At 33.6% G+C, this 26,192-nt stretch overlaps 1 protein-coding gene across 1 annotated transcript; it reads left to right on the top strand.

The window, feature by feature from the left end:
- Nucleotides 1–16,298: 16,298 nt before the first annotated feature.
- LOC133866759 (transcription factor MYB27-like) lies at nt 16,299–17,916 on the top strand. Its single transcript, XM_062303390.1, has 2 exons — nt 16,299–16,790; nt 17,024–17,916. Exons 1-2 carry the CDS (start codon nt 16,631–16,633, stop codon nt 17,845–17,847), a joined length of 984 nt encoding a protein of 327 aa, XP_062159374.1. The 5' UTR covers nt 16,299–16,630; the 3' UTR covers nt 17,848–17,916.
- The last annotated feature ends 8,276 nt before the right edge of the window (nt 17,917–26,192 follow it).

Here is a 26,192-nt window from a genome sequence, read left to right as displayed (position 1 = left end):
TTTTAGTGTGTTCTGTCTGTCTGCATGTTTATACCAACTTGTCCGACTGAGGTTGTTTGACAGTACAATGTCATGCACATACGGTGTGCAACTAGAACACCATTAATGGGTATTCTCCATTGTTCATCAGGCTATCCTGGCCGGTCAATTTCTAGACCAATCATCAAAAAGTTGACTGGTGGCAAGATATTAGACAATTGTACGGTGATAGGGGTGATAGCTGTAAATGGTTCAAAAGCTGGGTGGTGCTTAGTGACGTACTGGATCAACATTAACATTTATAATTGAAAATGAATGAATGGGTGGAATCATAGCACTCAAATGACAAAAAGTCAAAGGTTTTTTTGCAGGTTCCTCAACCCACTCTTCAAAGACAAATGGCAAAGGCGTGTTAGAAAATGTTCAAAGGCGTGTCTGTGAGACAATAATGAGTGGAAACAGGAAACGCCACCTTTTTTTTTTTTTTTTTTTTTTTTTTAATTAAAAGTTTTAATTTTTTAATCGGAAGCACCGCGCGCCTCTTGTCTTTAGAATTTTCACGTGTAACCGAGGAGAAAAATGTTCGGCTTGAATATAAATTTCATAAATTCTTTTTGGGTTAACTTACTGGATTCTTAATTATAATTATAGAAAAAAATTACTTATTTGGTCCTTTGGACAAGATTCCTAAAGTATCAAAAGTAAGTTAAAAGATAATTGGATAATTTATTTGTTTAAAATAATTTTAAATTTTTAGTGTCGGGCACTAGATGGATCGTTAGATGTACACGTTGATTTCGGTTACAATCAATCGTCAATTGACATATGACATAACCGATGGCTTACGCCGTTATAAAATTACAATTTTATGACCAAATTAAAAAAGAAGAAGAAGATGAAGGGTTGATCATTCGCTAGATAAATGGTAACTTTCACTCATAGTGAGGCATTCGACCATCCTCATCCAGTGAGATACGACCTCCCCTCAAAAGAAACTAAGAAGTTGAACAATCCGCCGTTCCTCTTTAAGGGGCTATTGCACCGTATAAATAATTGCTCTCTTATGAAGGGAGGTCACTTCTCATTAAGTGAGAGACGATATATATATATATTTTGAGTGCGAATAAGCGATTGGTTGCGATGTTGATATACGTGTATCTGTGAATCAATTGACGACAATGATCATTCCAGCAAGTTTTTTTTGTGTCCTCGGTGGTTTTCGTTTTCTTTGGCTGTGTTTTTTCTGTTTTATTTTGAGTGCCAGATCTGTGCGTTTCCACCGGTGTTATCCTATCACGCGCTCCGCAGCCGCTTCCGCCGTCGTCCTCCTGTCCGATTGTCACAAACGGAGGTCGCGTCGTTATTCCTTGACCGACGAGTGGCCTGCACGCTCTGGGAACTTGGTTCCTGGTTTGGCGCGTGAGGGCTGTGCTTCGCTCCTCCGATCTTCCTTGTGGCTGTTTGGTGGTGGTCCGTGGTGGTTGGGTGTTGCTGGAGTCTTGGGATATGGCGCGTGTGTCGCACGCGCCGACTCAGGCAGTGACTGGCCTTTTCCGGCGATGGCAGTGGAGTTTTTTGTTTGGATTGTATATTCTTTGTCTTTTCACAGTGTATCTTTGCAATGGGCTAATATTGTATGGGCTTTTAGGTGGCTTTATGCTAGACCAGGCCTCTTATCTTTAGTTGGGTTGTGCTTCATTGTATTGAGAGGTCCAATTTGTATGTTTATATAATATTAGACTGTTGTAATTGATAGCTGCTTTAAGTCGGGGTTTTCCCTGACTTTGTGGGTAGAGATTCTTTATCTCTACTTACTGCCATGGCCTTCAGCCTGTGTTTCCGTCTTTAGGGCGGTGTTAACACCTTCTGTTGCATTTATGTAGACCTTTTGGTCTCTTGTAATTTTGTGTAATCCCTTTTGGGACTTTTATCAAGCAATGAAGGTGAAGTTTACTGTTAAAAAAAAAAAAAAAAAAAAACTTAATTACCTCAAAGGATCTATATTTTTAATACCCAAAGAATTAGTATGGTACAATTGCAAATCACTTGCGAGTTGTGACTTTTGTTGAGGGCTGATTTTTTGCTCTCAGTCCTTGTGGCACAATCTCAAAGGCCACCTCGAACTTAACCATAATTTTGAGCCGAAGTTTCATTAAAAATTGATCCACAAGATTTTCATCAACTATCCTTATATTTTATTCAGCTTATTGCTCATATCAAACATGAAGCTTAAATCATTAATGCTATGCTTGTTTGGACGTAAAAAAAAAAAAAAAAAAAAAAAAAAAAAAAAAAAAAAAAAAAAAAAAAAGGCTTTTCGTTTTCATATTATAACAATTAATTGAAGAACCAAAATATGGGCTTAAGTGACAATTTCGACAGTGTAACAAAATATCTGTGGCTCTATTTTGTGTAAGAACCTCATTTACTTTCTGTAGGCGAAATTTAATACTAGAAAGAAACAATAACACACACATATATATAGCACGTATAATAGTCCATTGCCGATTGAACGTTTTTTTATTAATTATTGGAGTAGAAAACAAAAAGAAAAATAATTACTAGCTAGCTTGTTCTCTCTCATAGACACAAAATTAAATATATCTTCTATTTTCTTTTTAAAGAGAATATACCCTTGGAAAGATCTGTAACATGGACCCCAACGAGGTCGTTAATCATCTCCTCTCACAATTAAGGTCTTTTTTTTTTGGTTAAAAATCTACCTCTATGCTTTAACAGTTTTTTTTTCTTCTGGATACTACTAAATTGGGTTTTCCTTAATATATTATAGCTTAGTATAAGATTTTTAATGTACTCAAACTGCATTCTTGCATGTATTTTTAAAACATATATATGAGACGTGAAAATTACATATATTTTGATACGAGGAGTGATTGATGCACAACAGTTATACAACAACTGTTGTGCACCACTATAGAGATATGAGATAGGTCCCACGTAAGACCATGTGGTGGGATCTACCACATGGGATCTACTCCAACAGTTGCACAATTATTGCACAACTGTTGTGCAAAAATCATTTTTCTTTTGATACATGTCAGTTCAATATTATTCTTGCATATTCTAATATTTACGATTGACTCATTTATTACGAACCAAGACCGAGTCAAATTTATTAAAACCAACCCCGAGCTTGTATTAGGGAAACTACTACTGTTCATTTAAGAGAGGTTAGACATCACCCAACATAGACTAACAAGGTTCGTATTTAATTATTGAAAGGGAATTAATTTGACTCTTTTCCATCTGTAATGGGAAATGAATATTAGAAGTCATCAATCAAAAGAAAGGCAGTAGCTTAGAGCAATTATTATAGGATAAGAAAAATATCTAGGAGCAAGGATTAATTAGGGCGCATAACGACAAAACTTGTAATATTGTAGAGTTTTTCCCTCATCATCCTTCCCTAATCTTATCCAAATCGAGGGTGTACGTGGAAGGAACTGTTTGTCAGCTTCATATAAAGGAGAATTAGCGGTGAAAATCAGGATGGAAAAAGAGAGTAATTTAATTAATAGTTATTTAACGTCGGCATTAGGGGTTGAACCTCGGAAGATATAGTAACCAAACTTCTTTGTCCTATACGACGAATGCTAGTAACAGCCTAGTAAACCAGGCCTGCCGCCTTCTCTAACATTAACTCGACTAATTAATGCTACGTATCATCTATTTATTTTCTTAAAATTGATGTGGCTCTTAAAATTGTCATTGGATTAAAATTCAATAATGATCTATCATAAATTCAATGGTGATTTTAAAAGTCACATCAATTTTGAAAGGATAAATGAATGATACTCCATTAATTCACAACCTTATCTCGTTAAAAAAAAAAAAAAAAAAACTCACAACCCTATCTATAATGTTTGTTATTTTCTTCTCCTTCAACATTATTTTTTTAGGATTTTCTGGTTCAAATTCATCCAATTTTCTTTCATATTATTTAATTAATTTTCTAATATATGAGACTCGGAACAGATACTATCTGGATTTGTAGAACTATTATTGAAAAAATAATCAGATTCGAAGATACCTGGGTCCAAAGTCGGATATGAGGGCCCAACCCGACGAGCCAACCCAACCAGGTCATCTCAGTCATAAACCACCCCAGAGATTATCAAGACCTTATATGGCAAAACTCTCTCGGACTATAAAGCCTTGGATGAAAGCTTGTCTCAAAGTTGGAGCATCTTCGATCTAAAATTCATAGGACGCAAAACATCCTGGTATCCCAGATCTCGGGGTCAGACCATTCCGGGTATTTCAGGATGACCCAAGATCCCAGATATCTCGGAACCCCGAAAAATTATGGATATTTCGCTCCCAGACGTGCAACCAGAACTGAACCACGAACCCCGAACGATCTACATATTCGAACCTACATCGTCACTAACTGTAGATCCCCAAAAATTCGGGATGTGTGCAGAGTTATTCGGTTACATCCAAAACCTCTATAAATAGAACAATTTTACGGGCATTAAGCACACATTATCTCCTCAAAATTGCCCTGAATATTCTATCTCAAATTCCATCCTGACTTAAGCATCGGAGCGGGATTGTCGGCATCCATCGATGCAGTTCTTATTTTTTAGATCCCAAGAGAATGAGAACTCAGACGAATCGCAAGGTGACACGTCATCAATCGAAAATCTGTATCAACAACTATTTTGGTTAAAATGAAATGGTTGTATTCATAAAATGAAGTTAATTTTGGGTACACCAATCGGAATGGTAGCTGGCCTATACATGTGATATATTGATATATGGTCAATCTTCCCAACCCTGTTTGTGTTAATTAATCAACTCCGATCCCTGTGAAATTTATAAGTATTAAGTATTAAGTTTTAAGTTTACGAAATCTTTGGCAATAAGATTGGTTGGGCAATCAACTTATTGCTTTGGGTTTTGATGGGATCTTATAGAAAAAAGGGGAGAAGGTGGGGTTGGTCTGGTTATTGGGTCAACCTTGGTTGTCTTCACAAAAGAGAGACAGCCACGGAGATTGACGGTGTCCAACTTTTGATAGTTTAATATGCTATTATTGGATTTTTACCTAACAAAAGTAGAAAAACTGAAGAAAGGTTGGGAGAGGGAGAAGATACTTTTTAACTTCGGAGTTGTCTTGGTCATTAAGATGATAATATCAAGATCTGTATTGTTCATACAGTTGACCGTACCAGTCTTCAGTCGAGTACATCGTTAAAGACGAACTAAAATACAGTTGACCATACCAATCACCAGTCGAGTGCATTGTCAAATACGAACTAAAAGAAACACCGATAACTACTCGTCGGAAGAACCGGGTTGAGTGATACTTCTTATTACTAAGTACGTGCATTGTTGGTACGTAACAATTAGTGGGCTCTCTTTCGGAGTGGCACACTAAAACTTATATATATAGTTGATTGCATAACTTTTTCTCTTTTCTTTTACAATATATTTTTTTTTTTTTGAAAAAGTGTTCTAACTTTACATAAAGATAAAATTGATTTTGTGTTTCTAGATGTGTTTTATAATTGGATTGCTTGTTAATGATTTTGTTTTGAGGAGAGAAAACAAAATTCTTAACGATCGATCAGAAATGAGCAACAAGAAATCTATGATAATTTTGTCTTGGAATTCCTAATTTTTGAATGGATTTTGTATGAAATGTATAACAATATACTCTAATGATTTATCTAAATTTCTATTTAAAATGGTTAATCAAAAGCTAGCTACTTTTTCTATTTTAGCTAATCACTTTTCAAAAACATCGTATACCCGCTTATCTAAATTCTTTCTTTATTCTATTAAAATAATTATTTTAATAATTTTCTATTAATTTGGTTTATAAAAAGGGAGAGAGGGATAAATAAATGAATAAAGAAAGATAAGGAGGGAGAGAGAAAGTAATCAAAAATTAATCCATAGACCTATAGTGCTTCCCTTCATTTGGGTGAGCATTATAAATGAAATGCAAAATGTATTTAATTAGTTTAGGGAACTGGATGAATTTTTATTTTTATTTTTATTTTATTTTTTACGGATTTCGTTAGTCATTTTACGTAGAAATTTAAAATGCATAAGTCATTATTGTGAATATTCTAAACAAAACTGTGTCTTACAAGTTAGGCTAACATATATAATTTTGGGACTATAAGTATTTTGACCTAATAAAATATTATGGTCGTCATGGAGCAAATGTCTCGAGTCAAAATCATATAATTTGGACCTTATTAAATTTACAAAACGAAGAAGAAAAAAAAAAAGAAATTAAGAAGAAGAAATGAAAATTCTTGTACCTTAATAAATGGGTTTTTATCTGTAAATGCAACTGTTGAAAATGCTTAATGAACTAAACCACTTGCAGTTAGGCCATCCATTTGGACCATTTCCATAGAGTCTTATTTATTTTTATTTTCTGGTTTTTGATGAATAAACTATCCATAGAGTGTTGGTCCGGATTGGCCCAAATGTTTGACTCTCGTCGAAATCCGACCCTGATCCATGGGTACTAATTACAGATGACAATGGGCTAACCGAACTGCGATGGGCCAAACAACGGGCTTAACATAAAGAGCTATACTAATCATGGGCTAATGTTAAACTACTAAAAAACCCGAAAAAAAGAGCAATATCTTTTACAAGAAACTACTAAACACTAGGCCCACTTGGGCCCTTCCACCTAATTAAGGCTCAAAATACCAGAAACACATTTTAAGGCTCAAATTTCTAATTAAATGGATCAAAGTCTTAATAAAAACTTCTCTAAAACTTTTATTTAGAAAACGAATCAAAATTCAGTTCTTCGAAGAAATTTCAAGAACATCAATTTTTTCAAAAATCAATACAATTAATTATTCACTTTCCTACATCGGTGAAAAAAAAATCACCAATTCCAAAAATAACTTCACCTAGGGAATTTCGGCTAGGGGAAAATCTTCCTTTGGCCGAAAATTCTAGGTATGATTCATTTTTTTTATAAATCTTCATGGTAGAAGTTTTAATAAACTATAGAAAACTAATTCTATTATTTTATCTTAGAGGCAATAACGATTAATTATTTAAATAACCACAAGAATTTCGACTGGAGATAATTCTCCAGTGCCATCGAGGCCTATCGTGACTGATTTCTCAATGGGTAGAGATTGCTATATACCGTCACATCTAGATAGTGATGCAAAATTTGATTGCCTCCCCTTATGCCCTAATTTATTATCTTTAATTATTTTTATTTTCTCAATGATTTGTCTTTATAACCCCGTACATTTAACGCTTTATCATTCTCTCCCTTGTTTTCTATTTTTGAAAACATAAACATAAACGAACGACTCAAAACACAAAATATTCAAAACTACTTTCACTCTTACGTGATATCACGACAGTTTTTTCAAACAAAAAATAAAGAAACATATTCTAAAAAAGTAAAAAGCATTAAGAAATGGAGCCAATTGGCTTATTTTCTTTTCTCTTATTTATTTTTTATTTTTCACCTTCACTTGTTGAATGTGAACCAACCAAAAACATAAGCCAAAAAGAAGAAAAATCAAAATAATAAATTTGCCCACAACATGATCCGAATTGAAATTTTCATTTGTATATATAGGATATTTCAGGCAGTGAGCTTTGGCTCTAGCTAGTGGCTTCTTAAATCGGGTAGTGATTGGAGGGAGGCACTTGACCGGCTTTCTCCCCCTACTTTTGAATAAACAAACCCACTTTATTCCAAAATTGATATTTTTTTTTCTTCAATAAAGTGGATTTGTTTATTCAAAAGTGGGGGGAGAAAGCCGGTCAAGTGCCTCCCCCCAATCACTACCCTCTTAAATCTCCCCCCTTCAGAATGAAGTGACAGTACTGGAGGTTGTATATTCAAAATTGCTTACTAATGTATGTAAAATTTATCATATTTCCATATTTTTTTTAAAAAATTTTTAGGGGTAATTAATTACCTTTTCCCCATAAACTACCAACTTTTGCGCATAGTCCCCACAAACTACCAATTCGACCAAAATAGAACATTCAACTACCAAAGATAACCTTTTTCCCCCCTTCCGTCAGTCAGAGGGATTAAAACAAACGGTTAACGGGTCACGTGAGGGGGAGAAAATATTGACTTTAATAGTTGAATGCTCTATTTTTGTCGAGTTGGTAGTTTGTGAGGGCTTTGCGCAAAAGTTGGTAGTTCATAGGGGGAAAAGGTAATTACCCCTAATTTTTATTATCATGCTTAATTCGCAAAAGATCCAAAAGTTATAGTTTTTGTTCATGTCTAGATGTATTATAAATATTGCATTGTTGATTGGCTTCAAGAACTGGTTGGTAGGATGTCACGTATGATAATTAACTGTCCCAACTTCCTATACATAACACTAAAATAGTCTTGCCAACAAAACGTGCCATATAGTTACATTGGAGCAAGCAACCATGACCAATAATTTTCTATATGAAAACCCAAAAAAAAAGGTTAAGGAATAAGAGATCGACGTCCCCCATTGCTTATCTGGAAGGCGGCGTAATTGAACAATATTACCTACTTTGATTTGAAATGCCAACGTTGACATCCCATCACAGTAAACAACCAGCTAGCTAATGGCAATGGATTATGCATAATATTGGGTTTGCGATATATATTATATATATACAGGAGGAATTAGTTGAAATGGCATGAAGAGCTAGGTAAACCCAGAATAGCCACTTTAATCCTCAATTAGTATATAACTTGGCCGGTGTCTTTTGGCTAGCTGGTCAAAGTTTTGTAGTTTAGACCGCTTTGGGATTTCTCAATTTTTATTTTATATTTTTTTAACACTTATGTTTCGTTTGATTCGATGTTAAATGTTTTTCGTCGTAAAATATTTTCAACGAAATAATTTTTTGGCGTTTGACTCTTACGTAAAAATTACCAAAGGAGAAAAATCACCGGTGATAAGATTTCATCACTGGCCAGCAAGATTCTAGCCACTTTCACCGGAATCTGACAACTATTGCCTGCAAAACAATCCGGAATCGGGTCGATGCCAGAATCTGAAAATTTCTGCCGGAATCCGGCAACGTTCGGCCACTGTCGCCAGATTCTGGCCAAACAACGGCTTTACTGGCCAGACTCCAATGACCGTATTCCAGAGAAACTGGCCAAAAATCTGATCCGCTAGAATCCGACGGTGGCCGGATGTTGCTAGATTCTAGCAGAAATTTTCAGATTTCGGCAATCGGATACCAAAATTTGGAGACCCTTGGCAGTAAATTCGGGCTACCAACAAACTTCAATGCCCGGCGGTGACGGATTCCCACAAACGTGAGTGGAAGAATGAAGAGTTTAAATTCAAAACCGTAAATTTTTTTCCAAAAATTAAAGAGAAAATAATTTTCGTTGATCATCATTTTCAATTACACTAAATATCAAAAAATATAAAAAATATTTTTTAAAACATATTTTACGCTCAAACAAACAGATCAGCATTAATGTAAGGCCAACAAATAATGACGTAGTTGATCGCACTACAAATTTGGGCCTGACTTTAACCTGATCGAGCCAGCCGGATGACTACTGGATTGATATTATCAACAACAAATATCTCAAAATTTAGCACGTTCGAGCGCGTTTTACGACTTTGTAATTAAGAGTTGATCAGATTAGACACAGTAATTAGATAAAGTTTAGAGAATGTTCGTGACCCATTTAAGAGGTACCTCAAAGGTAGCTGAACTGTCATTATCATATACCACTACTAATGTTAATTTAGAGATATCTCAATGGAGAATCGGCACGTCGTTGTTTCTGAAACGAGAGATAAGAGAAACCCAATGAAAAGCAAGCTAACTGTACTTGATCCAATTAAAAACACAATATCTTTAATCATATTTAATATGCGGTAGTTCTTGTAAGCATGAAAATACAAGAAAAGTCCAACAAAAAAATTCTTATGGGTTACTTCATCGTTTTGTTGGATAAGTACACGTCATGATCAATTGGGAAAATGGGCTAACGTAACGTACCTAGAAACAACGTACCCACGTTCAAGACAATAGTTTTTCTGTTGTCTCTCACATGAAATATTCTTCATTTCCAAGTCCAACACAGCTAGGGTTGTTTTTTTCTTCTGATAATTAAGTACCAAAGGGTAGAGTCGTGAAGGCATATATTTTGAGAATAACAAAAGAGGCAAGTTTAGTAAAGCTGGAGTGCAAAAAATAAATAGGCACTGTTTGGGTGGGTGTGTGTGTGTGAGAAAGAAGGTGGGAGGTGAATAGTCAAAGTAGTTTGTTGCATATTTTCAGTGCCTGTTGATGTAAAAGAGAAGAGAGGGTTGCTTGGGAAGGTGAGAGAAAAAGGTATATTATGATTTTCATATAAAGACATTTGAAAGAAATTAAGGGCAAGTAATTAATAACAGAAACACTTTGCAATTACTGTTAATTGAAAGCTATTTGGAATCCTTCTACATATGCTTGCTGCACACAACACACCCATGAAACACATGGAGAGAGAGAGAGAGAGAGAGAGAGACTTAAATAGGTATTCTAATTATTCCAACGGTCCATTTCTCCGTTGGATGGATCGAGATATATATAATACATAGGTGGATGGAAGGGTAATTGGTATATGAATTGTGCATCTCAAAACAGCGAGAGGCAGATAATGACTTTTCAAGACTGATGTAACAAAATTCCACTGAAGGTTTCTTGGAAAGCTTGCAGCTTCAACAAATTAAATTAAAAGAACCACTTTTAATTAATTAATGCGACGCTTAAACCTAATTATTGGTATATATATATATATATATATATATTTCCAAATTTTTTAATTAATTAGTTGGTTTAATTTGATAAAATAGTATATGGTACCTTATTGCAAGAATTAATTGGTTTGGTGCATGGGTTGATTAAATAAAGATATATATTAATTATATTGCACTAATTGTAAGAATTAGTTCAACAATTAATGTAATGTATGCAAGTTGGGATCATAGCCCTTAATTAGTGGTTTGATGACAATTTGGTATCATACGGACACTTTGTCCTCTAGTTACAAGAAAATCATAAAATAGCAATTTAAACTTGTAATAATTAAGTTAATGGGTAAGAAATTATGTTGATTCAATGATATTGGATGCATGTGAATATATATATATATGTGAATTATTCATACATGTATGTGAAAGTCATTAAAATGCATATATGTTGCCTATGGATTAGAAAAGTCCCAAATGACTTTCTCATTAAAGCAATTTGCTTTTTTGCTAAAAAGAAATGAAGGAACCAAATTCTATCTAACATCTCCAATAATTATGCTGCGGTCATTTTCAAATTTTAGATATCACTTCAATTTGCCCACTTTCTCATAAAGTTTACTTTGTCAAATAAATTGAATAATCCTCCTTACATCCATTAATTTAGATACTCAGATGTTTCGTTAAAATAATAATAATAATAATAATATCAACTATTATTGGCCGGATGAGTTTATGTTCAGTTTTATATATATATATATATATATATATATATATATATAGGAGTCAATTGAATTCTACATGACTTAATTGAGAATGCCAGCATATATTTCATATATAGGAGTAGTATTACTTCTTCTTCTTTTTTGTCTTTTTTTTTTTTTTTCTAATTGATAAACGGGAAAGGATCAAGTAGTATTCTTATGCACATGGTTTCATTGCTCACTCAAGGTTCTAAATGCGAATTAAACTAGAATTTTTATTGCAATAAAAAATGATTTTCAATGCTTTTGAGAAGATTGAAATAAAAAAATGCAGGCAAAATGGAAAATATTGAAATGAGACAAGTAGTCACTAGCTAGCAAAATCTTACACTAGTTGTTCACTACAAAAATAACAGTATTTTTGGACGGTTTTAAATTGTCCAGAACAGGTAGGGAAAATAAATTCTGGACGTTTTGGGCAAAACCGTCTGGAATTCTAGATGGTTTGGCCCAAACCATCTAGAATTAATAATTAATTTTTTATATTATTTTCATTAATAATATAATGATTTTATTTTCATTTTCGTCCAGAATTGACAGAGAAAGAGAGAGATCTAGAAAGAGAGATTCGGCACCCACGCACACCGGTCAGCGACAAAGAAAGAGAGAGGAAGGGAGATTCAAAAAAATAAAACCTATCTCCAATCGGCTTTGTACAATTATCATATGATGACTAGCCCAAGGTTATCATTAATTACAATTCATTTCACTATAAATTATAATTGTACTTTACGATTTATTCCATTATACAAGAGCTCATTGCCTAGCTTCTTAAAATTGCATTTGACCCATCCATGAAATATCCATAGTGAAATAAAGTCAAAATAAGTTACTGTCACTTTATTCAACTACATCTTAATTCCTCGAGTAGTAGAGTACATGATTTAATCTCTTGATTATTTTTATTAAATTTATCTCAAGTGGATATTTCATATCTCTTAAAGAGATTATAGATTTCATCTTGAGAAGTAATATTCCCACAATACTAACTACGCGTTCACCCAATACATTGATGTATTGACTATATAAGATTTTACTCCTCATTATATGTGTCAAGGTGACATGCATACACTTCACATTTGAGTTTATAGTCTTCTCAGTCAACGCCATAAACAGCTAGTCATGAGTTTAATTATTCAGGTGATAGTAGTTTATAGAATAAGAACTCATAGTAGCCTATGTTAGTTCATTGTATTTCAAATAAACCAACATATCAATCAGAATGAGTAATATTAGGAACCATTTTTTTATCCTTCCAAAATTGATGTGGCTTTTAAAACCACTATCGAATAACAATCCAAATCCAATAGAGATTCATTATAAATCCAATGGTAATTTTAAAAGTCACATCAACTATGGTAGATAAAAAATGGTCGCTACCATTATTCCAATCAGAAGTCTCTACTTCCATGATAAAGATAGATCATCATGATTGATATGTTACAATTTTATAGATAAAATGTCCAATTTTATTGTCGGCTACGAACTAAAGCTTGAGTCACAAGAAAATTGCGATTTAGATCTTCTATGCATTAGGGTGCGTTTGAGATTGCAATTTCGTAGACAAAAAATGCGATTTTAAACCAAATCGCAGAAAATAAATCGTTTGGGAATTGCGTTTTTAAAAAATTGCAATTTGAAAACGCAGAAAATCGCAACCAAGGGGGTGCTTTTTTGAAAACGCAGAATTTCAAAGACTAACCTGCGATTTTAAAAGCCAAACTGCGATTTTGCCAAACGCTTAATTGCGTTTTGAAAAATCATTTTTTCAAACCGCACATTTTAAAATCGCTATTTTTTAAATCGCAAACCCAAATTGACTATTAATCTCATTAATATACCTAAATCACATGCAATGCAACTTAATTAATTGTGGACTATATATGTATATATGTCCAATGTTCATTAAATTTTCAAAAATTAAAACTCCTTCTTTAATAATAATAAGTCATACAAATTGTGTTTTAGGGCACTAGCTATCTCTAACATTAATTCACTGGTCTTTTTTTTTTTTTTTTTTTTTTTTTCATTTTTTCTTTTTGTAAACAAGAAATTAATCAAGTTCTTAGGTCATTATACTCCAAGTGTACATCAAGTTAGCTGTGGAAGAGTCAATACAGTCTGCTTAAAGAATGGTGCCTTGATGGAGATGTTTCTAGTACTATGTGAAGCCAAATTATCATCTTGGGTCTCCAATAATAATAACCATTGATCATAATATGTGAATGAACTTGTGACCTGATAGACCAGTACTGCACGATGAGGTAATACGGTTACCCAGAACCAACCTATTATTGGTGGCCATGGTCCAAGTCATTCCAAAAATCAAACCTAACATATGTATATATATATATATATATATATATATGATCAGGATATCCGATCCAGTGATCCAAAATTTAGTTTGATCAAATGATTTAGATTGACTAATGAATTGGACCTTATTTCCGTTGCCCAACTACAAATCCCCTGAGAAATTTAAACACAGAAAAAAGAAATTCCGTTTGATAGGATGGACCTAGCTGTTGGATTGACACGTCCACCAATTACAATTAGATACCGATTTTATACCAACTAGGCCAGTGATGTATAGTTTAATTGATCATTAATGCTGATGTTAATAGAAAAGCTATTGTAATTAAGCATACTTAGATGGGAATTAATTAAGAAAGGTTGTTTGATTTCGTGGGGTATGAAATCTTAATCAGTTAAGAAACACAATATTAATATTTATTCATAAAATAAACATTTCCAATATTTTTTATTAATTATCTGACTTGCCATCTGCATGGAAGTATGGAAAAAGGAAGTCGGTTTACCCATACTTTTCTTGATGCTGGACTCGCACGGCATTTGGTTAACCCTCGAACCTGTCAAGTTCTCATTGAACCCATGAAGAAGTCCCAGTTAAAATCTTCTTCAATTCAAAAATTAACATGCATCAATTTGTTGACATTTTTATCCCTTCCAAGCTAGCCTTGAAATTTCTCTATAATTTTGTGTATTTAATTCTTTTCTTTCTTTCTGGATCAAAATAAAATCCTTCTGGAGATATGTTTATAACTTTATATAATTGCATTGTGGCTTTCGTACAAGCATGTTTATCAACTTATTTGGATTTGATCAGAGGTCAACCCTTCTTTTATATCCAGCTAGCTAGGTCTTTGACGATGGCCCAAGAAGCAGATCGACGTACTTGGATTTTTTGCAATATTAATTTGTTTTTTTTTTTTTTTTTTGTTATAAAGTTGGGTGCCGTAAAAAAAACTTGAGCACCTATAAAAAAGAAAGAAAATGAAGTTTTAAGTATTTTATAAAAAAGAAAATAAAGTTAGATCTTAACCATTAAAAAAAATTACGGCAACTTTTTTTATATACGAACCTAAGTCAAATCCGACCAGGGAAAAAAAAAAAATTCAGGACAATCAGGTTAAAATAGGATGTCATATATCTAGTTTGAGGAGTAATGCTACATATCACTCTCTTGTCCTCTTTTTGTCACCCCAAAATTGATGTGGCTTTTGAGTAGAAAATCAGTTTTTTTCTTTTTTCTTTTTTTTTTTTTAAGTCAAAATCAGTTCTTTAGTACTGTAAATCTGAACCTAAATTTTGCATTTTTGCAGGTCATAAATCCTTTTGTTTGGCCAAAGAAAAAAAGAAATAGTCTGATCCTAGTTGTTAATTACTACGTACGTACATATACTTATCTGTTGCACTATATATATACATGGCACATGTGGATACATTAATAGCTTGGCCGGACTAGCTTGCAGCAAGCATTATCTTCTTGACAAATCAAGGTACATGACAACCTTAAGATTACTAAACTTCTTCGACTAATTAATGCAGGAATACCTAATTAGTCTATCTGCCAGATAATTAAACGGCTTCCACTGAGAATTGCATGATGATGAGCAAAATACAGCAAAGTTTAATTAATGACATATTAACTAGCTAGTGCCAAAAATGAGTATATTCCTCGTTGACGAAAAATATACAACTTTTATGTGGGATATTACGTATTAAAGTTTACTTTTCGTCATGAATCTGCATGTGACAATTAACATACGGTGCCTGCACCCATTGAGCTAATGTTAATTAATTATATAGCAACCAAGAATATGGTGTTGAGGTATCCATGGCGTCTCCAATATCCCTTGCCATATATTGTACACAAAATATAGTTAGCAATTCATGTTGGCATGTCGGGCCGGATCTATTTATGCATCGACCAGTTTCAAACACGAATTTTTTAATTAACGAGTCAAATCCTTCAACCTTGATACGACCCATTAATATAAACGGGTGACCACACATAACCCGTTTAATAAATAAGTTGTTGATTTAGTTGACTCAAACACGACCAGTTTGACCCATTTAATTTCAACCTATATCTGATTTTTTTTTTTATATATATAAAAATAAAAAATCAATTTTATATAAAAATGAATTTATATAAATTTTAGCCTTTTTGGGGTTTTATTTTTTCAATTGGAAAAAAAAAAAATCTAATTTCATTTATACGGGTCACTCATAAATTAAGCGAGTACTTGACCCTAGATCAACATGTTTATTAAATGGGTCAATTCGAACCTGATCATAAAAAAATTTAATTCACTAATTTCTAATTCGGCATATAAGTAATTCAAATAATGACTAATTAATTAATCTTAAACCCCAATAATTAATAAGCGAAAGAAAAAAAAGGAAACGTCTTTGCACTAGGAGAAATGTCCCTTTAATAAAAACTAAGAGGTGCTGGGTTTGATTTAACGTAGTACCGTGGCTTAGAGAAAGAGCAGTTGGGAAATTAAGAGAGAAGTTGAGGGGCGAATGAGAAAATTAACAATATAAAGGGAAAGGCGAAAGGGGGCATTGGCTCGATCTATCTCTACAGTCTACACATTACATATGCATGTAGGCTTAATGTGTCGTGTAAAACCAACAAAAGTGACTTCCCATCCACAACCCTAAACCAAACCTCCCCCACTTTCTTATTCTGTTGCTGCTCTTTTCTTCTACCCCTATGTAAATTAGCTTCATCTGGACTTCTCTTTCTAATTCTCTGCGTTTTTCTGGCCTGTCCGTCGCCAAGAAGAAATTCATTTCATTCTCACACCTCTAACTCGATCGGTTACTTCTATTAATTCTTCTTCCATGGACGATTCTGGAGCCGGTTCTAGTGACGATGCCAAGAGTAGTACTTGTCCACGTGGACACTGGAGGCCCGCCGAGGATGAAAAGCTCCGGCAACTGGTGGAACAGTACGGTGCTCAAAACTGGAACTCGATTGCAGAGAAGCTTCAAGGAAGATCGGGTATGCATATGCATGATTTAATCTTGGATCTTACTAGATTAGATTCGATCAACGCTTGGACCGGAGACTGAATGTTCTCTTGGACAAGCTTGATCGTCTTTCTGATCATATTAATTTAGGATATGATATATGATATTTTAATTTCTTACATCATGACCCAGAAGAAAATTCTATGTCAGATAGTACTCTAATAGGTTTTCTGCTTCTTCTTTTTTTGTTGGATAAATATGCAGGGAAGAGTTGCAGATTGAGGTGGTTTAATCAACTTGACCCTAGAATAAACAGACGGCCGTTTACGGAGGAGGAAGAAGAAAGACTTCTTGCGGCTCATCGAATTCATGGAAACAAGTGGGCTTTAATAGCGAGGCTATTCCCGGGTCGAACGGATAACGCCGTGAAGAACCACTGGCATGTGATAATGGCAAGAAAGCAAAGAGAACAATCCAAGCTATGCGGAAAGAGAAGTTATCAAGATGTTTACAATAATGACTCTAAAAGCTCTAGTAATTTCCACGAAAGGAAAGCAGTATCATCTCAAGGAGAATTTAGCTCAAGAAACCTTGGGTGTGAGAGTAGCGCCAGATTTTTTGAATTCCGAAACCCCAGTAAAGAGAGGATATTCGCGGATTCACCTTCCAGTACTTGTTCGCTTTCTTGGAACTTTGCATCAATGGCAACTGTGCCAAGCAACTCACCCAGTTCTAATCACTGGGTTTCGGAGTACTCAAAAAGTAGTTCATCAGATCAATATGATCTTTGTAGGTATCATCCAAATGCTTCTGTATACGGCGGCTATCGGCGAGTTTCCGCCGCTACATTTGGACGTCCAAACTACACCAAGGTTGTCCCAAGTCCCTTTGGCTACCTTAACCTTGGTAATCATGATTACGAACCCAATGGAAGGATCCGGAGAGATTTAGTGAGTTTTTGCGATAACTCGCCGACATTAGCGACGTTGAGGTTGCCTGCGGAGCAAGAGCAAGGAGATGACTCTATTGATCAACACAAGGATAATATCCCCTTCATTGATTTTCTTGGTGTGGGAATCTCTTCTTGATCACAAGAAAGCCTTTTTATTTAACTTTTTAAAATATTTTTATATATATTAATTATGGTTGCAGTTTCACTTCTTCATCTTATGACGGACACTAAATATTGTTGGCATCACATATATATGAGCTGGTTTAGCAATTTTGTAGTCATTTCTATTTATTACATCATATATGAATGTGACACCTATATGGAGATTACAGCATGTTAGTAGCATCTGTTTCAATTCATTTAGGTACGGTTAGAGATTAATTTGAAGATGATCATACAAAATTTTGTCCTAAAAAGTCGTACAAGTTCTTGGTTTCATTTTTTTTGCCCTATTAATTAGTTAGTGAAATTAGTAATTAGTTGAAGGAATTAAGAATATTAATGATTCTTGTGGCCTGATTCAGAAATTTTTGGAGACAAAACAGAAAGCTGATGGAAATATGTAGCTAGATTTTGATTAATTAACCTAGCTAGCTCTTTCAACATGGTGCAATTGGCACATGTCGTTTTTCCTCAATTAAAATGCAAAAAACAAAAATGTTTAGCTGCTCTAGCTAGAAAGTTACATATATAACAGCTAGACAGGATGAGTAATGCTATAAGGAGTACTAGAGTTCTCCTTGTGTCTTTCCCAATATCATGTAGTTTTTAAAATCATCATTGAATTTGAGATGATCATTATTAGATTTTGATCCAATTGTGATTTTAAAACCCATATGACATTTGGAAGGACAAAAGTCCGGCCTTGTTATAACATTACTCGGCTGGGATTGATGAAGATGTCCATCATTGTTGGGGTGCAACAGTGCTGCCATGCTCACATGCATGGCTCATATATAGAACATGTCTTGCAAAGTGCGATTTCGAATACTATAAAAGGTTTTGGCTTCTCTTACTAAACTCCAATTAATTTCAGATGCGATAGTCAATTGCCCGATCCAATGATCATAAAATTAGTATGGTTAATAGTCATTATTCTTGTTTGAAGATAATTCCTCTTTGTCGGCCCATTATATTGCCGAGGAGTAGGAAGAAGGCAACAGGGAAGCTTGCATCCATTCCATGCAATTGATTCAAATGCAGGTTTGGCTGCTCTCCCTGCATGTCTTGATCATAAAAGGCATATTATATATATGTCGGTGTGTGTTTGTGGAATCTATATATATGTCATTGAATGATCAATTTAAGCTGTCTAATTGGTGGGGGCAAAATAGCTGTTGCAAAACCTCTCCTCCTAAACTTATCTTTCGTAATTTACCAAAGCATTAGCAAAGGATTTGATGGGTGACATTATTATTCTTGAGTTGCAACTACCTCTTCTTCTTTTCTTTTTTTTCTTTTTTGAATTTTTAAGAATCCCAATCAAGAAACGGTCAATTACAAACATGGTAGCAAACATTGACATTATAACTGTAAGGGTATTTTATTGTCCCACGACTTTTTTGAAGATTCAATGCGTTCCAAAAAAGAGAGCAACACCAAGACTGCAACTCAATGGACGTGTGGTATCAATCTTTTTCGAGTCTGACACTGCAACATTTTCACAAAGTCACGGCAACGTAAACCAATAATAGCTGCTCACTTCCATGGAAAGTTTCAAATGACCCATAATCTTCTAAAACGTTTGAAGTGAAGAAAACGATATTGCAGAAATATATATTTTTGGATAAAAATATGTAGACCGTCTGCGAATCCATTCTCTGGCTGCTTTAGCCTGTAGGGTTTCCATAGTTTTTGTATTGCACTCACTCGTTCGATCAACTCTTGTTTTGTTTTCTTTGTGGATTTTTTTTTTTAATATTTTCTTTTCCACTTTAATGCCTTTTAATTGTCATGGGCAGCTCAATTGCTTGACTAATTTAAAGAAGATCGATTAGCTTACACAAGAAATGTTAAGCTTTTGCATGCATGTAGTCATGTCTGCGATTTTCTTCTGATGCCATATTCATGGCATCATATATGTATATGCATGCATGGCCGCCATATTTGAATATGCCAAAAGAGTAGAGAGAGTACGTCTCTAGGCTGTTGATGAACTGGTGTAACGTACAATAATTTTAACTTGAAATATGAAGAATATTGAAGCGTTAAGAAAAGACCCGATCTGCATGTGTTGAATATGAAACGCTTTCTTGTCAGAAAGGGCAAGAAAAAATTCCTGTTTTGATCCATGATTGTATATATATATATAAAAGAAAAAGGAAATGGGCAATCCTGTTCAACTTTGACGCCCCTTCTCTCTCTCTGTTTATTTACTTTTTTCTTTTTTTTCTTTTTTTTTTTGTAATCATATATACCAGGGTCATATATATCCAATAGAAATTACCTATAATCATGCAAGCTAGGGTTATCATAATGCAGAACTCGGCTCATTATAACAATTAATATGTTCACGTACTTTCAATTAAAAGAATACTTCCCTTAATTGCAATGTCAAGTTCAACCATAAAGAGGGAGTTCAACTCATGACCAGCCGAACTCTGATAATATTTCACATAATATATAGGTCAAGAATTTAAAACCTTATCTGGGAAATAACCTCTTTGGAACAACCCCAATTAAGCTAGATTTGGTGTAATTCGATCGATACTATAAATCACATTTTTATTTCACAACTATTTTACGATGTTGACATTCCATCTTCAACCAACTCTTATTTTTTTATTTTTTATAAAATTTAATTCAATAATTAATTGAGATTGTCACATGAGCATTATATAATAATTATAAAATAAAAATATAATTTCTATCGTTATATTACTCTCCCTTGACATGTGTGAGACGAAAGGAGTACATGTGCGCTCAAAGCTACTCGCGATGAAGGCCCACACTACAAGAAGCAGCAACATTTTCTAGTTGTCGCTAAAACTACATTTAATTCTTTTTTTCTTTTTTTCTCTTTTTTTTGGGATAACATAGTATCAGCGATGCCTCGTTGCTAATATCTAGGCAAGACTTTTTTTTTCGTATGCAGGACGTCATGGGAAGACATTAACATCAACTTTTTTACTATTCATGACACAATTAGCGATGACTTCGATAAGAACTATTGTTGCTAAAATTTCGTTAAGGAGTGATTGGTACACAATATTATTATGTAAAAATCATTTTTCTATCCTACTATAACTACTAGTGATGATCGCAATCGCCACTAATACTAATATCTTGGCTGGAATTTTTTTTCCTCATTTTCAATGGAGCAAGATGTCACGGGAAAATATTAGCGGCAACGCGTCTATCGTCACTAATAGATGAATAAAATTAATATTATATATGAACTCCATATTAGCAAAGACATCTCGATCTGCCGTCACTAATGTCTTAAATAAAATTAATACTAATATCTGAAATCCATATTAGTAATGACACGTTATTAATATGTTAGCGAAAACATGTTAGCCGTCGCTAATATATTAGAGATGACATTTTGTTCATCGCTAATATCTTAGATAAAATCAATATTAATATATGAAATCCATATTAGAGATGACATGTTAGCTAGTCATTGCTATTTTCTTAGATAAAATCAATATTACTAATTGAAATCTATATTAGCGACGATACTTTCATCACCATAAATGCCTTAGAAAAAAAGATTAATATGTGAAATCCATATTAATGATGACATATTATTAATATGTTAGCGAAAATATGTTGGTTGTCACTAATACTAACTAATACATTAGAGATGACATTTTGTTCATCGCTAATGTCTTAGATAAAATCAATATTAATATATAAAATCCATATTAGAGATGACATGTTAGTCATTGCTATTGTCTTAGATAAAATCAATATAACTAATTGAAATCTATATTAGCGGCGATACTTTCATCATCATAAATGGCTTAGAAAAAAAAAGTATTATTAATATGTGAAATCAATATTAGCAACGACACATTGATCGTTGCTAATGGATTAGATAAAATTAAAATCAATATATAAAATCTATATTGGCAACGAAAAGTGCCATCGCTAATACTAACATTTATGTTGTCGTTAATACTATGATTTATTTTATTCTTTAATAATATACAAGATATAAACTAAAGTTTTAACTGTATTTTTAGTAAAGTTTTGTCATTTTATATATATATACACACTATTTTTTATATAACAACAAATATAAGATCTTTAATCCAAACTAATAATTCATTGAAACTATTTCTTTAAGTTTAAAACTCGTTTGTAATTTTTTGAACAATCATTTTAAATACAAGTATTTTTCGAAAGCTATTCAAAGGGAGGAATTGTGATTTCCACACCCACCTAGAGGTTTGCAATTAATAAGAATAACAATTATAAAGTATACGTGATAAATTTATGTTTTTTCTATTACTTTTTAATTCATTTTTCATATATTTTATGCAAGTAAATATTACTTGATAGATGCAGGATATCCTCACGTGAAGGGATATCACCTACTAAAATTTTGTAGCGGAAACCAACTGAGGGGTATGTATGAAAATCTTTAATCATGCACATTCATCACTTAGAGCACTAGTAGCAGATACCCTACAAGTGGTTTCCTTCCCTAAAATAAGAAAAATTTGAAAAAAGTTAAAAAAAAACAAGTCACAGCAGTTACCCTATTTTAGGGCTCCCAATCCCTTATTTTAATAAAAACAAATTTCTCTCTCCTCTCTCCTCTCTGGCTTTATCCTTCACGCATGAATCACAAATCTCTCTCGCTCTATTGCTTCTCTATCTTCCAACAATGGCTAGCTCCCTCTCCCAAAGACGCAGGTTTGAAGAAGCTTGAGTTCCTCTCCCTCGTCTCCAAGGTCTACATGGAACTAGAAACGCATCTTGGGTTCGGTGACAAAATCCTCGCCGAGTTCATCACTGACCTGGGGCGGAACGGTGCCGAGATGCTCGATTACTGAGAAATCTTTACTGGGAACGCCAGTACTGGTAGCACACAAATGTTCATCTAAAAATGCTTGCTGCGTCGTCTTCATCTCCTAGTGCTAAACTTTGTCTTAACGCTCTGGCTTCCATGCAATAGTCCATTTCTACATAAAACAAAATACGCTTTTGGAATAATTTTTTTTTTTTAAAAAAAAGTGAAAGGTAAAAATATTATTTTAATAGTATAGGGAAAGATAAAGGAAAACTGTTGTAGAATGTATTTTTATAGGGAAAGAAAAAATGGTTTGATTCCCTAAAGTTTTACTAAATTAGGAAAAAATGGTTAGGTGTTTGCTGCTAGTGTTCTTAGATGTGTTATTGAAAGAATATTTGGAGTTTGGAAAAGTAGGTGGAAGATATTGAATAACATGCCGAATTTTCCTTATGATAAACAAGTACAAATTGTGGTGGCATCTTTGGCTATTCACAACTTCATTAGGAGTGATGCATTGAAAATTTTTGAGTTCCAGCCATATATATATATGATGCTGATGAGGATTTGCTAACTGAAAGCATGGAGAACGAGGAAGGACAAGAAGAATCAAATTGAGTTCCAACCATATGATGATGATGAGGATTTGCTATTTATTGAAAGCATAGAGAATGAGGAAGGACAAGAAGAGTCAAGCAAGCAACAATTCAATTAGAGACATCCAATGAAAATGCTATTAATAATATTGAGCTCTTGACCGTATTGCTACACTACTAGCTTATGACCCGCTAATGGGGTTGTTTTCTACTTTGTGCTTATAAAATTCTATTGGGCATGTATTTCTACTATTATTTATATTATGGAATGAAAATTTAAGAAGACACTAGTTATTGCGTAACATTCATAAATAAAGGCAGTAACGTTATTCAATTTATTTGAAGGCCCTTATTAAAGGATTATTATTATTATTATGAACAGTATTTAAAAGCATCAATCATCTGGATCTAATATGTAAATGTACCATATATTACAAAATATATATATATATATATATATATTTTAAGGCACAAAAAATACAAAATGTTGGACATCTACTACATGATTTGAATTAAAAGTACGAAAATAAACTACTACAAAAAATTTAAAAAAATTCATATTGGCCATTTTGATATCAAAAGGTTATAAAAATAAAAAATAAAAAATAAAATAAAATTAAGCATCCTTTTTTCTTCTTCTTCTTCTTCTTCTTCTTCTTCTTCTTCTTCTTTTTTTTTGTCATTTTCATCTTCTAATTAAAAGAACTCTTTTTTTCTTTTTCTTTTTCCTTTTTGAATTCAGACATAAGTCTCAATTGAAATAATAATCGGGAAAACTCCCTTGGTCAACACATACAGAGAGTCCATGACCGAGTCTGGAAAAGACTCAAGTTCTGTTAACAAGTACCGTAAGAGCTTCAAAGCATTTCAAACATGTAGTTAATATAGTTACTAAACAGCTAAATAACTTTTCAGTAAGAGAGCTTTTTGGTAATGTTTTAGAAATAAAATATTCTATTACCCACAACAATTTCAAACATATATGCATTAAATATAGATATATATGTACGTGTTATATTACATAACATGCTAATATATATCCAACCTATCACATGCATCACCTTTCATGTCAAAAATGAATAACTAATTTTTTATTATATTCCTAAAATAGGAAGAAGAAAAAAAAAATAGAGAGAAAAGAAGAAAAAGAGCTGTAGAAGATGAAGAAAAAAGAAAATCCAATAAATGGAACACAAGATACAATTTTCTATTGTAATATTTTTCTCAACTACTGTACGTTTGTCCCCCCGTCCGCCCCAAATCCTAAAATTTTTCATTTTCATAAAAGGGAAACATGCATGAACAGGATATTGGCAAATGTAACGTGACAAACTAATTACATGACATAATCTCCATGTAATAATTAATTGATAAACTCATTTGGTTAATCCAATCTAGCTTGTGACTTGTCTATAGTAGAGGCAAAGGAGTTTAAGGAGAAGAGAGAATTGCCTTCAAATGCTTCAACAGTATAAACTCGATCGTAACCTCGGCAGATAGCCCAAAAAAAAAGAAAAAAAAAGAAGAGAGAGAGTAGGGAGAATCCACAACCAAAATGAAAGTCACAGCGAATCCGTCATTAATCCCTACCCCTTTCCCAGCAAAAAAAAAAAAAGGAAAAAGAAAAAAGAAAGAGAAGAGAATAAATCTTGGATAAATCTTTTATAAAATAATACTCATATATAGATTTTATTTTATTTTAGTTCTAATTTTATTATGGATTTGGAATTCCGACTTGCAAAACAAGAGAATATATATTCAATAATCACTTGGGCTCCACTCAAACAGGCCACTAATGACAAATAATCAGACAACTTTTGCACAGTTACAAGCCCACCATGTAGCAGCATACAATTAGGCACTCTATCATACACTGCTTTAATTAGGGAGCCTCACATTAATTCCCAAAAAAAACAAGTACGCCCTTTTTATCCCTAATACTCTCCATTACAATTTTCTCTCCATAATACTCTCTATTAGCTTAAGCATGAGAGTAATTTCCGCCGGAATACCCAACAAGCTGGATCTTTGTGCTTGATTCCGATTCCCTTCTCAAGTTGTATGGTCCTGAGCTTCCGAGGCCCTAACATACACAATAGTCTCGAGCCTGAGCTTCACTACCAGCTCGGTGGAACCCGAGCACCACGCAGGCTTTTCTCATCCCGACCACGTTGCAGAGTACTCGAGCAAGTGCCCACCTCGATATCATAGTGTTAGGATTTGGGCCGAAAAGGCCACAAGGCCCATAAAACTGTTCCAAAGCCTGTTCTTATCCAATATATATAAAGAGTACTTGAGCTATATGGCATATGGTATTTTGCCCAAACTTTGGCATTATAAATTTATAAAATATGCGGTCACGGCATGAGTTCTATGAGGTCATGTTAAGCTCAGTCCCCTTTTTGCTAATACTCTAAAAAAAAAAAAAAAAAAAGGGCGAATATAAGAAAGGAGCGTCTCTCAGAGCAATGTGGCCCATTTAGAGCTCACGGGTGGCCTCATGAACTAGACCTAAGCACCCGTGAATAATTAAAACAATTTTTTTTTGGCAGTGCAATCATTACCAATTTTACCATAGCGGTAATTATTCTATGTAATATCTCTTTTACTTTGATCCTTATAATATCATATTTAATTAGCACATTTATTAATTTTTATAAAATTATTAGGCGGGTACACATGAGATATACAAATAATATTTTTCCATTGAAAAGCACAAACAGCACTGTCTTAATTTGTTCCCCGCATTTATCGTGTAGTTAACGGTGAAATTCCAACATGGTAGTTATCGTGGAGTTGTTGGGCCCAATTTTAGTCACTAAAAACCTCAAAAGCCACCAATTTGTCTTCCGCTTTGTCCCCTTTTTCAAACAAGCAGGGACCTCCACTGCTTAATCTTTTATAAAAAGGTTTCATTAGCCT

The sequence above is a fragment of the Alnus glutinosa genome, chromosome 4 (assembly GCF_958979055.1).
Source record: "Alnus glutinosa chromosome 4, dhAlnGlut1.1, whole genome shotgun sequence".
NCBI classification, from domain to species: domain Eukaryota; kingdom Viridiplantae; phylum Streptophyta; class Magnoliopsida; order Fagales; family Betulaceae; genus Alnus; species Alnus glutinosa.
Note: the sequence above shows the minus strand (reverse complement) of the source record. Positions and strands in the feature narration are given on the sequence as shown.